This window comes from Bos mutus, chromosome 15 (assembly GCF_027580195.1).
Source record: "Bos mutus isolate GX-2022 chromosome 15, NWIPB_WYAK_1.1, whole genome shotgun sequence".
Taxonomy (NCBI): Eukaryota; Metazoa; Chordata; class Mammalia; order Artiodactyla; family Bovidae; genus Bos; species Bos mutus.
In genome coordinates this window covers 37,619,269-37,635,380 of record NC_091631.1, presented here as the reverse complement: position 1 = coordinate 37,635,380, position 16,112 = coordinate 37,619,269, and the positions used below count along the sequence as shown (strand labels likewise).

At 50.9% G+C, this 16,112-nt stretch overlaps 1 protein-coding gene across 6 annotated transcripts in view; it reads right to left on the bottom strand.

Annotated features, from left to right (window-relative positions):
• AMPD3 (adenosine monophosphate deaminase 3) overlaps positions 1-16,112 on the bottom strand; it is a 52,487-nt gene that overhangs the window by 18,927 nt on the left and 17,448 nt on the right. For all 6 annotated transcript variants that reach the window (XM_070383919.1, XM_070383917.1, XM_070383916.1 and 3 more), the window contains 4 exons: positions 10,589-10,793; positions 7,290-7,452; positions 2,952-3,171; positions 657-786 (listed from right to left, as the gene is read on the bottom strand). In XM_070383919.1, the coding sequence (XP_070240020.1) occupies positions 657-786; positions 2,952-3,171; positions 7,290-7,452; positions 10,589-10,793 (718 nt within the window). The remainder of the gene's footprint in view (positions 1-656; positions 787-2,951; positions 3,172-7,289; positions 7,453-10,588; positions 10,794-16,112) is intronic.

Here is a 16,112-nt window from a genome sequence, read left to right as displayed (position 1 = left end):
AACTCATTCTAAGTCAGCTCAGCTCCGACCTCTTCCTGAAAGACACCTCTATCACATCCCTATCAAACTAATAGTAACCAGCTGGGAACTGCTTATAGACAGAAAGCGACCCTTACTCAGCATCAAATGTCCCTCACTTGGCACTGATCCCATGCTTGATATATATTAGTTACATGGAATAAAATGGAAAAGCAGGAGGAGGCGACCATTTAACCTACAGGCTTATCCCGACTGCAGCCCCTGAGCCCAGGAGTAGGCTGCTGATCCACTCTAGAGGGCAGAGAGAGAAGCACATCAGATACTTGTTCTTAAACACACCCAGTCCAAAAGGAAGCAAAACCACACACTCTCAAGTCCAAAGAGGTCTTAACATTGATAACTGTTTTTCGATCCATGATAAATTTGAGGCAAGCTCTATGTCTCAATTCTTAATAGGTCCTGCTCTATTTTTCAAGGAGGATGGTACATTCTAACAGATATACAACAAAGTCATAACAAGTACCATCTGAGGTGTGGCCGGACACATGGAAGACTGGCCAGTTTTCCTTTTGTTCATAGGAAGGCCACATTGGGGACCAGCCCCCGACTGGCTAGGGCCGGAATGGGTTGGAATGAGGCCTGGGACAGGAGCTCTGAACGCTGGCCCGCTAACGCACCTTTCTCACGTTATAGAAGTCTCGGTGGGGGTTACTCTTCAACTCTTTGAACTCAGACATTTCATTTAACATCTCATGTAGGCTGAACTTGGATTCCAGAAAGTTCAGTCGCCGGTGACAATACGTCTTCCTGCAGGTCAGGAAGGAGAAGAAACCACAGTTGAGGAGAAGTCGCATCAGTTCTCCAGTCTGGAGACCTCCGGTGTCTGTGGGGACCCAGTCCTGGGTGTAAGGTCAGGATGGAGCAGAGAGGGATGAGAAGGGGCCAGCTATCCGCAGACCCAGCTGAACTGTGTAACCACAGCCACGTGCTCTATGAAATGCGTGGAGAGTCGATAGGGGCCAGTAGAGAGCTGACTGGAGAAGGCAATGGCACCCCACTCCAGTACTCTTGCCCGGAAAATCCCATGGACCGAGGAGCCTGGTGGGCTGCAGTCTATGGGGTAGCTAAGAGTCGGACACGACTGAGCGACTTCACTTTCATTTTTCACTTTCATGCATTGGAGAAGGCAATGGCAACCCACTCCAGTGTTCTTGCCTGGAGAATCCCAGGGACGGGGGGGCCTGGTGGGCTGCCGTCTGTGGGGTTGCACAGAGTCGGACACGACTGAGGTGACTTAGCAGCAGCAGCAGCAGAGAGCTGACCTCATACAGATTCCTTCTGTATGAGCTTTAGAGGTTTAGGCAATTAATCTCAAGCTACTGTCTCTCATGAACAAATACAGAGATGGTACTACCCAAGACTGAAGTGAGGGCCAAATTGGCTTAGGGTGTGAAGGGTCCAACTCAGCTTCGTGGATACTCAAAGAAAGTCTCCCTCTTTCAGCCCTTCCATCTTTCCACCCTCCCATCTATCCTCTGCCAGCTTTCATTCCTTGAAAGGAGTTTCACTTCTGTCCAGAAAATCAGTAATACAGTCAAATCCAAAGGCATGACCTTCCTGCCTTGGCTGTGACCAGATGACACCCAGAAGATTTCTCAGCCCTGAGGCTTCAGGACGAGGGGTGGATGTTCTACATCGTAGGCAGATGAGGGATATAGGGGTGTTGCTACCAGGACAGAAGTCCATGAAAGAACTGATGTCCCCACCAGCTTGCAAAGGCCACTGGAGGGTGGGAGCACCCACTGTTCTCAGCCAACAGCCAGCCCACATCCAGCCCAGGGGCCTGGCCACGTGCCTGTGCCACAGCTACACGGAACATGCAACCACAAATCGGGCCACCCTGCTCCCCTGTGGCCCCCAGATGCACACGGCTCCCTTGGCACCCAGGCACAGAGACCCTTGTAAAGAGCAGCCACCAAGCCTGGACCAGCACCACCATATGTGTGCCAGGATGAGCCCACAGCCAAGCATGGCAGAGTCTGGGTCAGACGGGATTCTCAAGGGCATCTTTCCCAGTCCCTCTCCTGGTAGGACTCGTCCTGACAGTCTCCCAGACAGGACAGCTGCTGCTCACACACCTCCTGGAACAGCCCTGTCCCCAAGGCTTCCCCTCAGATCCTCTGTTCACATTGACTGAGGCAAGCTCCCAGGGATCCCACTCTCCCCCCAGCTCTTCCCTCTGCCCTCAGATCACCAAGGACCTCGACCCACTCTGTCCATCCCCTCGGGGCCCACTCTCCTCCCGTAGAAACTGGCGTCACCCAACTCCCAGCAAAACCCAAATAGCAGGACAAGAGAGAAGTCCCTCAGCTGTGACCAGCTTCCTCTGCTCCCCCAAGCTGGGCACTCATGCACAACCTCCACTGCTGATTCCCTTAAATGCTCTCTGAGGAGCGAGGGCCCGAACTCAGGAAGACAGTTCCCTGCCAGGGTAGCTCCAGCTAAGCCTAGAAGCATCCTGGGAGTTGTGGCTCAGAGTTCCCAGGCTCCCTGCACTCCCTGCTCCAGAAACATGGAAAAACCAACACCGGAAGCAACAGTCTTCACGGCTCCCCCCACCATCTACCCTAAAGCCCTGGGCTGGTAACTCTCTGCATCGCTGCTGTCCGGCCTGGAGTGAGGGCTGACCATCATTTTAAGGTGCACAGGTGGCCACCGGCAAGCAGGAGCTCCACACCTGTGCATGCGGAAGGCACAGGCAGGAGCAACTCGAAGAATACGCCAGTCTGTGAAGAAAAATTGTCGCAAAAGCCCAAAAGCACTGGGAAGAGAGAAACCCACAAAGCCCTCTCTGGGGTGGTTTAACTGAGGGAAAGCCCAGAGCAGAAGGCCTGCCCTGGTCCCTTCTACAGAGCAGTGCTCCTGCAGAAACAGGTGGACTCACCTGGTCATGGAGAGGGAAGGGGACTTACGTGGGGCCATCCGTGATGAGAGCCAGGATGTGGCTCATGTCCACCGTGTAGGTCTCCAGGTCGGGGTAGGGTAGGCTGTGGGGCTCCTGGCGCTCCAGCATCTTCTTGTTGTCATACACATAGAGGATGCCTCCCTGCATGCGGACCAAGTAGCCCAGGTTGGGGGGAGCATTCTCCAGGCAATATGGGTCTTCTTCAGGCAGAGGGGGGGGATGAAAGTCTGAAAGACAGGACTGAGTGATAGTAAAATGTCCTTGACCTCAGGAGCTCACAGGGGCTCCAAAGTCACCAGTGAGGTCTGTCCTGGTTGTCTGACCTAAAACCTAACCACCCCAACCAGCCCCAGCATCTCACCTCCCCCTCCCTGCTTTGTTTCGTCTCCTTAGCACTTGCCGCTATGTAAAGAAATAGAGGAAAACAACAGAATGGGAAAGACTAGAGATCTCTTCAAGAAAATCAGAGATACCAAGGGAACATTTCATGCAAAGATGGGCTCGATAAAGGACAGAAATGGTATGGACCTAACAGAAGCAGAAGATATTAAGAAGTGGTGGCAAGAATACACAGAAGAACTGTACAAAAAAGATCTTCCCGACCAAGATAATCACGATGGTGTGATCACTCACCTAGAGCCAGACATCCTGGAATGTGAAGTCAAGTGGGTCTTAGAAAGCATCACTATGAACAAAGCTAGTGGAGGTGATGGCATTCCAGTTGAGCTATTTCAAATCCTGATAGATGATGCTGTGAAAGTGCTGCACTCAATATGCCAGCACATTTGGAAAACTCAGCAGTAGCCACAGGACCGGAAAAGGTCAGTTTTCATTCCAATCCCAAAGAAAGGCAATGCCAAAGAATGTTCAAACTACTGCACAATTGCACTCATCTCACATGCTAGTAAAGTAATGCTCAAAATTCTCCAAGCCAGGCTTCAGCAATACGTGAACCGAGAACTTCCTGATGTTCAAGCTGGTTTTAGAAAAGGCAGAGGAACCAGAGATCAAATTGCCAACATCTGCTGGATCATCAAAAGAGCAAGAGAGTTCCAGAAAAACATCTATTTCTGCTTTATTGACTATGCCAAAGCCTTTGACTGTGTAGATCACAATAAACTGTGGAAAATTCTGAAAGAGATGGGAATACCAGACTACCTGACCTGCCTCTTGAGAAACCTATATGCAGGTCAGGAAGCAACAGTTAGAACTGGACATGGAACAACAGACTGGTTCCAAATAGGAAAAGGAGTACGTCAAGGCTATATACTGTCACCCTGCTTATTTAACTTCTATGCAGAGTACATCATGAGAAACGCTGGGCTGGAAGAAGCACAAGCTGGAATCAAGATTGCCGGGAGAAATATCAATAACCTCAGATATGCAGATGACACCACCCTTATGGCAGAAAGTGAAGAGGAACTAAAAAGCCTCTTGATGAAAGTGAAAGTGGAGAATGAAAAAGTTGGCTTAAAGCTCAACATTCAGAAAACGAAGATCACGGCATCTGGTCCCATCATTTCATGGCAAATAGATGGGGAAACAGTGTCAGACTTTATTTTTTGGGCTCCAAAATCACTGCAGATGGTTAGTGCAGCCATGAAATGAAAAGATGCTTACTCCTTGGAAGAAAAGTTATGACCAACCTAGATAGCATATTGAAAAGCAGAGACATCACTTTGCCAACAAAGGTTCGTCTAGTCAAGGCTATGGTTTTTCCAGTGGTCATGTATGGGTGTGAGAGTTGGACTGTGAAGAAAGCTGAGCACCGAAGAATCGATGCTTTTGAACTGTGGTGTTGGATAAAACTCTTGATAGTCCCTTGGACTGCAAGGAAATCCAACCAGTCCATTCTAAAAGAGATCAGCCCTGGGTGTTCTTTGGAAGGAATGATGCTGAAGCTCAAACTCCAGTACTTTGGCCACCTCACGCAAAAGTTGACTCATTGGAAAAGACTCTGATGCTGGGAGGGATTGGGGGCAAAAGGAAAAGGGGACGCCAGAGGATGAGATGGCTGGATGGCATCACCGACTCGATGGACGTGAGTTTGAGTGATCTCTGGGAGTTGGTGATAGACAGGGAGGCCTGGCGTGCTGCGATTCATGGGGTTGCAAAGAGTCAGACACGACTGAGCAACTGAACTGAACTGAAGATGACTTCTTGTCTTTATCTTGGGTGGTAAATGTTCATCTTGTTCACTGCTGTGTCCCCATTTCCTAGAACCATCCCTGGCCAGTAGCTGGCACTTCATTTTTTTTCTTTTTAACTTAATTGAAATGAGCTTCCATCTTCTGGGTAGTTCAGGGACATGAAGCTTATTAAGACGGGCAGCTGCATCTTCTCCTAATAAGAGAACAGACAGGATCTGGGACTGCCCAGCAGGAATATAATTGTTCCTGTCCTTCCACATCTTCCTGAGCCCAGGGTGGCCAAGGGGCAAGATGGAGAAGCCAGCCGTCCCCATAAGCACAGAATAGGGAGCCTGTGCCCCCAGAGACAGAGCTGTCTGTCCCCACACCATGGGCTGTCAGTCCATAGGAGCCAGAAAACACCTCTTGGCTATTTCCCAGCTATGACTTCGAGCAAAATGGGACTTTACCTCCCGACCCTGTCTGCTCAGCTGAGGATGACGCCCTGCCTTAATGCGCTGCTGTGAGGGTTGCAGCGGCAGGTAGAGGAAGATGCTGTGTAAATATATCATAAGGCGTTATTCTCATCACTCTTGTAGTGGGTTTTCCTGGCTCTCGACAAGCTCTGTTCTGGCCAAGGAACAGGTTATGCTAAGTAGCAGTAGAACTAGGGGCTTCAACTCTGCACATCAGCCAACCCTGCATAGGGTCTGGGCTGTCCACTGCCAGCACAGGCAGGAGGAAATCCTGGAATCATCAATGGAAGGAAGGAAGGAAGGAAGGAAGGCGAAGCGGCTGGCTGAGTGTCTCCCATCAGAGCTCGGAACAGACTGTCCCTGGAGCAGACGTGAGCCATCCCAGGGGCTAAGGCAGCACAGAGAGGGAAAGAGATGCCACACACACCCCCATCAGGCATGAGTCCCAAATGCGGGGCAGTGCCCATGAGATGCTGGCAGTCCAAAAGCCTGGGTCAACCACAGCCTGCACTTTACCACACTCACACCCAGGCCCCCAGGACTCTGTTCTGTATAAAGTACACCTTTGACAGTCATTTCTGCCTGCCAACAGTGGAGTAAGTGGGATCAACCCTCAGACAGACAGGGAACTGGGCCCGGGAGGGCTGAGACTCAGAGCCCCAGGTGGTAACAGATGCCCAAAGTCCAGGTTCAGAGCTTCAAAGAAGCCGGAGAGGAGACATCTTGGCACCAACTCCACCCAGGGTCCTGGGTGCTGGCACAGACCACCAGGCCCTCATCTGATTCCCCACCACCAGCTTTCACGATCGAGGTCTCCTGTTGTCTTCATTCACATTGCTTAACTTACAGCCCCTACTGCCCCTGGATCCTTCACAGGCCAAACAGATTCCACCAGAAAGCATCCTGCCTTCTCCGATCCCCTGCTCCCTGAACTCCACAGCATCAACATAACTACTGTACCAATCACTCACTAGATCCAGGGGCTTCCCAAGTGGCTCTAGTGATGAAGAACTTGGCTGCCAATGCAGAAGACATAAGAGATGCAGATTTGATCTCTGAATCAGGAAGATCCCCTGGAGGAGAGCATGCAACCCACTCCAGTATTCTTGCCTGGAGAATCCCATGTACAGAGGAGCCTGGCAGGCTACAGTCCATAGGGTCACAGAGAGTCAGACGCAACTGAGCATGCACTAGATCCAGAAATGCACCAACTACTTCACATGCTTTCTCTCGTTTCATCCTCACAACAGGCCCAAAGGAGAGATATTATTAGTATTCCCATTTTACAGATTGAAAAACTGAGGTTTGGAGAAATAACTTCCTTTCCCAAGAAAGTGGTCTTTAGGTATTTAGAAAGTGGAGCTTAGATCGGAATGTGAGTATGCTGGACTCCAGAGCCAACTTCCCTGCCCTGAGAACACACCCTCTCTACCTACCCCCAATCCATGCACCTCACCACTAACTTGGTATTTACTGTCTGACTGTGTTTAAACATCCAGGCGGAGACTGCCCATCTCCCAAGATCAGAGACTGCCTTTCAGCCCCTCCACTCCCCACAACTTGTACAGCTCAGCTCAAAGCAAGGCACCTGGTGCACACGGAATCAACCCTTGGGGAAACTAGCAAAGAAATCAGTGTAGGAGAAGCCATCTGAGGGAAACACATCCAACCAGTAAGACATCCTGACCAACTCTCGGGCCGTGCCCCGCTGGAAGCCCAGCTGCCACCACAGCACCATACCTGGGAGGCCCTCTTCCAGGGGCGTGGTGTCCAGCCGCCGATGACCCAGGTACTGGGCCGTGGTGCGCGGGAAGCGGTGATAGGCGAGGCGGGCATACTTCTCCCGGATCATCAGGGCCTTGGCCAGGCTCTTGGCAGCCTGCTCATAGTCCTCCACGGTGATCTGCAGGAAAAAGTTCAGAGAGCAGGCCTGAGGCCGCTGACCTAGTGAGAGCTGCCGCAAGGTAGGCCCAGGACAGACAGCGGGGAACTTGGGTCTGAGGAGCATCCCCACCATGGAGGGTACAGTGGCTCCCTCTGCCTGACAGTTTGTGCACACACCGTGGTGTATGCTGCATGCCTGATTTCCTGTTGCAAGCCTCCGACTGAGGGGTGTGCCCTGCAGACGTGCAGCCAGCCCCGGTAACAATCTCAGCCACTAAGTCTCTAATGAGCTTCCGCGGAAGATGACACTTCACACGTGCTGTCACACGTGAACGCTGAGGGATTAAGTGCATTCTGGTGACTCTACTGGGAGGGGCTGCTTGCCTCTGGCCTCCTCCAGATTCTGCCCTGTGTACCTCTTCCCTTTGCTGATTTTGCTCAGTATCCTTTTACTGCAGTAAATCCTAGTCATGAGTGCAGCTATGCGCTGAGTCCTAGGAGTCCTCCTGGCAAATCACGGAACCCCCTAACACAGGAGGAGATTTGGGGCCGTTGGGAGGGAGGCAGGTACTCCAATGTGCACACCCCAGGCCAGCACTCAGCACATCAACCACAAGCCAGATGCTGCGGCACCCAGCACATGAAGAGGCCCAGCCTGGACCGTGTCCCTGATGGAGTGAGCATCATCATGATCAGTTAAGAAAATACACGGGTCCTTCCGAGTGCTCAGTCTGCTACCCCAGCCTTCTGATTCATCTGGCAGTCACCCCAATCCACCCAAGCAACACACGCTTATGGGATGGTTCCTTTCCATAAGTTTCACTTTGGTCCTCATTGCCACTCATCTCACCACTGGGGAAACAGAGACCCAGAGAGGATAAATCACAGAAAGTTAGAAAGTCACACTTCAGACCCTGAACGGATTGATTCCTGAAGCCCCAGGATGCTCTGCTTTCCCAGAGCTGCCTCGTACTCAGAGACAAATGAGATAAATGCCCACCTCCCAGTGCACGTGTTCATCTCTGTCTGTTGGGAAGGATGCGTGTGGCAGAAACCTGAACGTGCTGGGGGAGAAAACAGCCAAACAGTCACTCATTCATAAGAGGGGATAAGAGATGCGGAAAAGGGAGGTGGCAAGATGGAGCACAGAAGGAGGAAGGCTGGGGCCCACTCTGCTTCAGTGAAAAAAAAAAAATCACTTTTAGTTTTGAAATGTTGTGAACATACAGACAAGCACTGAAGATGACAGACACCTGTGCATCTACCTTCCGGAGCGGACAATTTTAACATTTTTATCACTGTTTCGGATGTCTTATATGTTTACATAAATAGATCATCTCAGATGCAGCTAAAACTCTACCCTCAGAGGAAGGTATATATCTTTCCATGCATGTGTTTCTACTTTTACTTTTGTTTCCCCCTTGCTTTTTATTAAGGAAGTAGCTTCTCCTTTCCTGACTACATATGTCCCCATAAGGGGGTATTAACTCCATTTTACACCTTCTGATGGCTTCTGAGAGCTCAGGTGAGCAGACAACACCAGAGACAAATACGTTCCTGCCCACGACAAAGCCAAACACGTCATCTGCAGGACTGACTGACTCAGCACAGCACGGGCTCAGGCCAGGCCTGGAGGTATCAGGCTCAGCATCCCACCAGACCAGCCAGCTTGTTACCACTGCACACCTCAGGCCTGGCAGCAGACCCATGGGGCCCAAGGCGACCTGCAAGGTCAGCCTGCCACTTACGAACTGGTGGCTCTCAGGGGACCAGTCGCCCGGTTCAGAGGCTCCGTGCCCTACAATGTGCCAACAAGGAGACTGATAGAAAAGAGCCAGTTAACACACCAGCCAATGTCCTCCCTTCAGCTGGCCCTCAGCCCCCTCTACTCTCCCTTTTGGCCACTCTGCCACATGCAGGAAGTTGGGTGGGCACCATGGATTCCTGGTCACGAAGCTATATCTCCAAACAAGGCCTGTGCTATTTGCAATCCAACCAAAATCCCCATCCATAGAAAGGAACTTAAAGTATGGTTCATCCACACAGTGGAATATTTTGCACCTGTTTTAAAAAAAAAAAAAAACAAGGAAGTTCTTGATAGAATGATATAGCGTTATCTTCAAGATATACTGTTAAGGGAAAACCTAGGCTCAGTATAATGTATGGTAACCACCATTTGTGTAAAAAGAAATAAATCAACTACATGAACATAGAAACCATGAGCACGGTAGGTACACAGTTTACTGTGTGAGAATAAATAAGAAACCAAAACCAATAACTGCCTCAGGGGAGGCAAATCGGGTAGCTAGAGGACTGCTATAATTCTGGGGCCTTTTAAGTTATAAGCCATATGCAGAGATCTTCTATTGATTTTGTTAAAATAGAAGAAAATGTATAAGAGTAATAAGTCACTCTGTAATACGAGTAATAAGTCACACTTCTCAGATACACTGTATAGCCTAAGAGTACTGTTAAAAAGAAGAGAGGATAACAAGCCAACTGAGGCATGAGTATAGGTTGAGGGCCAGGAAGGCAGAACCAAACCTGGAGCTAAGTGATGTTTCTCTTCAAGAAGCAATAAAAATTCAGCATCCAGCCAGGTGAAATTAGCACATTTTCAGTGGCTGAGTTAACTGACTTGGGGCAAACCAAGCTTGATCACATTCTTGTCAAGTTCGAGGGTCTCTTCCCGGTTCGAGGGTCTGGCCTATATTTAAGAACATGAGTCCAGGCACAGAGGAAGAGCTGAATCAGCAATACCTGATGGCATGCAAACCAATCAACACCAGGACTTGAATCCATTCAACATCTGAGAACTCTGAAGGGCCCAAACTGGAACCATCTCCAATGGGCTACAGGAACAGAGAGCGGGGTTCTGGGCTCAGAGACCACATGGAAACTACAGGCCACTCGATGTGCCAGCCTGCAGCCCCAGGCCCTCCCCACAAGGACAGCAGTACCCTAGACACACACCCATACCCACCACCTTGCCTAGAACCCTCCTTCTCTCCAGACATCTGCCTGCCATCTCCCGGACACTCAAAGACCAAGCCAGGCTTTGGGGTCTCGGCATGACCCCAGGGACCCCAGATTTTGCAAAAGGCGTGCTATGCAACACTCACACAGCCTCCAGAGAGCCCACGGAGATGCCTTACCCCAGCACAGTAGTCTCCACTGATGGTGACCCGCTGGAACTCGGGCACGGCATAGGGTGCAGGCGCAGGCAGGGGAGTGGCTCCGGGGAGCACGGGGGTTGCAGGAGATATGGCCGGACTGGCTGTCGGGGGACCCTTCCAATCTTGCTGTGTCGGCATTTGCAGAGACAGGGACTGGGATCGAATCATCTTAAAACTTTTCTTTCTAAAAGTCAAGGACATGCAAAAGTGAGAGACAACAGCAGCTAATCGGGGAGAGTGATGAAGACTCTCTGTTACGGACATGGCAGGAGAATTTGGCTCTGATTAATCAGCGGTGCTGGCCCTACCGTTAAGAAGTTTCTAATTATTCATGCCTTTCTCTCACACACGTCTCTCCACATGCAATATCCCAGACACCCCTCTATGCAGCCACTAAGAACTGCTTGGGCTGTGTTTGCACAGCACGTGGAGCAAGTAAGTAGGCAAATGTCTCAGAAGACAGACAGCAGGCCACGCAGCAGGGGTCTAACACCAAGGGCAGAAGAGGTGAGGACGATGTCAAACTGGCCAGCATGCTGTCTTCAGATAAGCCAAACTCTGAGTCCCAGCCTGTGAAGAGTCTCAATTACAGCGCATTTCACGAAGTTGATAATTTGGGGCACTGGAGCCAGAGGAGACTGTGACAATCAGCCAGTCCACCTCCTGTTTTCAAAAAGGAAGAGTCAGGGGTTCACAATGTGAAATGACTTCTATGAAGTCCTAGCCAGGCAGCTAGCACTCGGCGTCCCACCTCCCTGGCACCCCAACTCCCCTGCTGCTCCTTCCTCCAGCCTGGCAGTACCCTCCACCTGCTGCTGGCTCAGGCACAGATCTGTAGCTCTGTAATGGGAAAGTAACTGATCAGCATCAATTTCAGGTCCTCTGGACCTGTCACCTTGACACCAAAAGATGATTTCACAAACTCTTAGGGAAGTAGGCACAGGTTGGTTTAAACTGTCATGAGCTCATGCTTATTTGCAAGGCTGTTTTGTGAATACTCACCTTCCTCATTAACTAATCAGTAATGTTTCAAATGACACCACCGTAAGTTCTAGGATCCCTGGGCAGGAGGCTCAGCAGCAGGGAGATGACACCATCAGCACTCCCCTCTCCCATGTCTCTTTCTGTCTCCGAGGGAACCCAGCACTGCTGCCCAATGATGTCCAATGCCAACAACCAGCCGACTGCTTGCCCTCGTATGCCACGGGGCCCAGCAGTGTCCTGGGTACTATCCCAGCACAACCGGAGCCTACAGCCACCAGCGAAGGACTCAGTGACAACCGTGACCCTCCAGAGCCCCTAGCACCTGCCCCCTTCTCCAGGCACCAGTGACAAGTACAGGCTGTGGAGAAATCGGTAAACAGACCTTATGACTGACCCGGAAGCAGCTGTCTTCCTCCTGGCCCTTGGCCAGACCTCTTCTCACAGACCCACAGCCCATTTTTCAGGAACCACAGTTCCCTGCTCTGTCTATACATCCGCTGCTTGCCACAGCTCTCTGGTTCTTATCTGCCCATATGTGTTATCACCTCCTCAGGGACAAGGCTGTTTACACTTGGAAAGTGGAGGTGGTCCTTTTTCAGAAGTCTGTTTTTGCCCTGCCCCTGACCCTGCATAACAGATGTACTGGGTTTTTCAGGAAACCCAGGATGAACTCCAGGAACATCCAGTCAGGCTTTTCTGAGCCCGCCATCTATCCATCACATGGAGCTGAGTCAAACATCCCATTCCAAGGAAGATGCCAACTCATGCCTGTCAATCATTCCTTAGAGGCAGACTCACCGGAAGTGATGAGGTTCCCACTTTAGCATCTTTCAGATGTTCACACCTAGAGGAGCCATTACTTTGGGCTCCCTCTCATGTTCTGACAGGTTCAGCCAGACCCTGTAAGACTCTGGCCTCCATGTCGCTCATGTCTACCAAGCCACTGTTTTAATCCCTCTGCCGACTTCACCCCCAGAAGCCTCAGCCAATATTGCCTGAGGACCAATCCTGCTAAGGAGAAGCATGGCGATATCTAAGATGACAAACAGGTAAGAAAATTAACAAAAAAAAACACCAACCACGATCAGAAAGTTAGAAGGCTGCTTAAGGCAAGAGGCCACCAGGCTTATCCGAGAAATGACCATATCCCTCTGCCCCCACGAATAAGCCACCAGCTGGTCCCAACCCCCCCTCAATTCTCCTTGAAGACATCCACGATGACTCTAGTCTTGGTCACCAGGTGAGCTCCAAAATTATCACAGGTGAACACAGGCTGGGGATTTGGACTTTGTAGGGATAAGGTACAGGTTTAACAATAGATTGGGTCTAGACACCCTAGGCAAGTGCTTGAAACAACCAGAGCTAACCATTAGGCTCGTCTCTAAGAAAACTGGAAAAACTAAACAGAGCGCCCTGCATTATCTTCTATGGCTGCACGATAAACACGAGCCTGGTGACTGCAAGCAACCCCCACTCGCTGGCCCACAGATCTATACGTGAAACATCTGGGTGGGCACGGCTGGGCTCTATGCATGCCCAGGGTATCAAAAGGCCAAAACCAGGAGGTTGGCCACACTAGCCTCTGAACTGGAGACCCTGGGAAAGAGTCCACTTTCAAGAGTCCGCTTTCATGCAGGTGGTTGGAGAATTCATCTGCATGTGGCCCTACACTGAGGCCCTGGCTCCTCACTGGCTATGGGACAGGGCTCACCCTCTGATTCTTGCACACGGCGCCCTCCATCTTCTAAGCCTGGCACAGTGCCTGGCTCTGGCACTTGGAATCTCTGACCTCCCCCTCCGTGACCCCCTGAGAACACTCCCTGCACTAAGGGCTGCTGTGACCAGGTCAGGCCCGCTCACCTCCCTGCCTTCAGGTCCACTGAGCCACACAGCACAGCATAATCACAGGAGCGATGCCTCATCACATTCAGAGGGTCTGGAGATTAGGGAAGGACACCTCTGGGGGGACGTTCTAGAAACTCTGTCTACCACAGGTCCACATCTCATTCCCATTCTGTGCAGCTGAGGCTCAGCCACAAAGGTGGAGAGCGGCAGCTGAGTGACTGAGAGTGTGTGTGTGTCCTAGCCCTCTCAAGGCTGTCTGAAGCCCCACCTGCGTCACAACAATGAAGTTACCAAATGCTTTTTCTGAACTATAGAACCATGCAGTATCCTGGCAGGAAAGGATTTTAAAGCTACACACCCCAATCCTCTAAGGCAGCCTTTGTCTGAATACATCCAGGAACGGACAGCTCACTACATTTCTGAATAAGACGTCAGCAGTCAACCATTTATTCAAAAACCATTTCCCAAGGACCTACTCTGAGCCATGCCAATGCCAAGCACGCAAATACAAGGTGAACAAAACACGATCTGTTGCCACTGTTAGAAAGCACTTCCTCGTCACGGGCCAAGATCTGTCTATCCGCAGTTGCACCTGCTGCCCCTCGTGTGAGCCCTTGGGACACAGAGTAAGCAGGCTTGCTCTGCCACAGCTGGCCCACCCGCTCCCTTCCCCACCCACACACCTGGCAGAAATGCACTCCTGCCCAAGAACTGGCAGGGAGTGGGGCTATAAGGACACCAGCTCCAGCCCAAGCTTGCGGGCCCAACGGGCCAGGGAGCAGCTTTGTCTTCCCTCCTGGGCCCCAGGGACCTTCCTGTCCCACCAGACCCTCAGCTAAGGACACGACCTGGTCATCTGGGCTGTTAGCAGGCATCTCTCAGCACCTGTCTGCTGCCCCCACCTCTTCTATGGCCCTTGCCTGTCCCTGTCACTCTCTGTGTTCCCACCCTCACCCTGCCCACTCCCCAGCCCTTCCCTGCTCCTAGGCACTCCAGTTAAGAGCCCCAGAGCCTCCATGCTCTTCCAGAGAAGAGTCAGCATCTTCTGAGGGGCCTGCAGCCACTGCCCTGTGAGGTCTAGCCAGGGCAAGCTTTCACCAAAGGCTCTGAACAACATACAGTGGGTCAGGAGGCACAGTGGATTTCACTTTACTCAACAACGATGTGCCAGGTCCTGGGGCTAGACGGGTAGACAAAATACTCCTCTGACTCCAGAAGCTGACCTCGATGTCCAGACAGTTCAATAGATTATCATCACAGGACGTGGGTAGTGTGATGAGACGACCTGCTATTTCGGGATCCCAGAGGAGGCTCTAACCCAGACTGAGGCTGGGAGCCATAGAGCAAGAGGGTCAGAGAAGGCTCCCTGCCTCATTCCCAGAGGGAGAGGGGAACATTCCCAACTGGGAGACTTGTTTGAAGCCCCTCTATACACATACACACACACACACTCGGGTTGTTTTGGTAGCCCAGACCACTCCAGGTGAGAATTACTATGCTAAAGGCTCGAAGCAGGAGTCAGACACCAGCACAAGGTTTCATTAACAATCTGAACCTGAATGGCATTAAGTGGGGCAGGCATTCGCACTTCCACAGGCGTGTCTGCTCCTACTGCTTCCACTGATTCACGTGCAAGTGGGGCCCTGGGTCTAAGCAGGGGAGCAGTTGAGGAGCTGCCACCTACTCTGTGACTGAAACCAGAGACCTCAGCCTGTCTGAAAGGGAGAAGGCGGGCAAGCTGACTGTGACACATGCTGTATGGTGGGCACCAAAAGGTGGGTGTGCAGAGGGCATAGAGCACATACTCAGTGTGTCTGACTGCATGGGTGCAGCCGACTTGCACATTGAAGCCCGCCAGGGATGAAGGCAGAACCTCAACCATCTCTCCCTTCACCTCCCCCCGAGACCTACCACTGTCCTCCCGCCGCTCCTGACCATGTGTAGGTCTCTATGGACCTCGCTCTCCCTCTCCCCAGTCCTTCTCAGCTACTCTTCCTCCCCAGAGAGCACAGTGAAGTATGATCTTCCTTACCTGTTAAGTCTTAAACTCTCTTCTTAACTTTAAAAGCAGATAAATTAACCTGTTTCAAATGAAGCTCCTTTGTCAATGGCCCTGAACTTAGACGTGACTTACCCCTGATGTAAGAAGTTTCATAAAACAAAATGATTTAGCTGTGCTATGTTCGATTCATAACAAATATGTTTATATAGTTTACTCAGGGAAGTAATTGCTCTGGAGAGTCCCCTTTTGCTGTTGTTCAGTCGCTACGTGGTGTCTGACTCTCTGTGACCCCATGGACTGCAGCACGCCAGGCTTCCCTGTCCTTCACTATCTCCCAGAGTTTACTCAAACTCAAGTCCATCCAACAATCTCATCCTCTGTCGTCCCCTTCTCCTCTTGCCCTCAATCTTTCCCAGCACCAGGGTATTTTCCAATGAGTTGGCTCTTCCCATCAGATGGCTGTCCACTTTATACTCTAAATAAAAAAAAAAACTTCAGTGTGGCTTTTAAAAATGAAATTCATAATTCCTGTATCTGAATCAGTGCACGCTGAACATAATTGAAACTTCTCTCCGTGACTCAGCGTCATCATCGCATTATTCAGTCACCAGCTTAGAGACACTTTGGCCAAAGACTGCTGTGCTTTGAATTCTTGCGTCTGATTTTCATAAT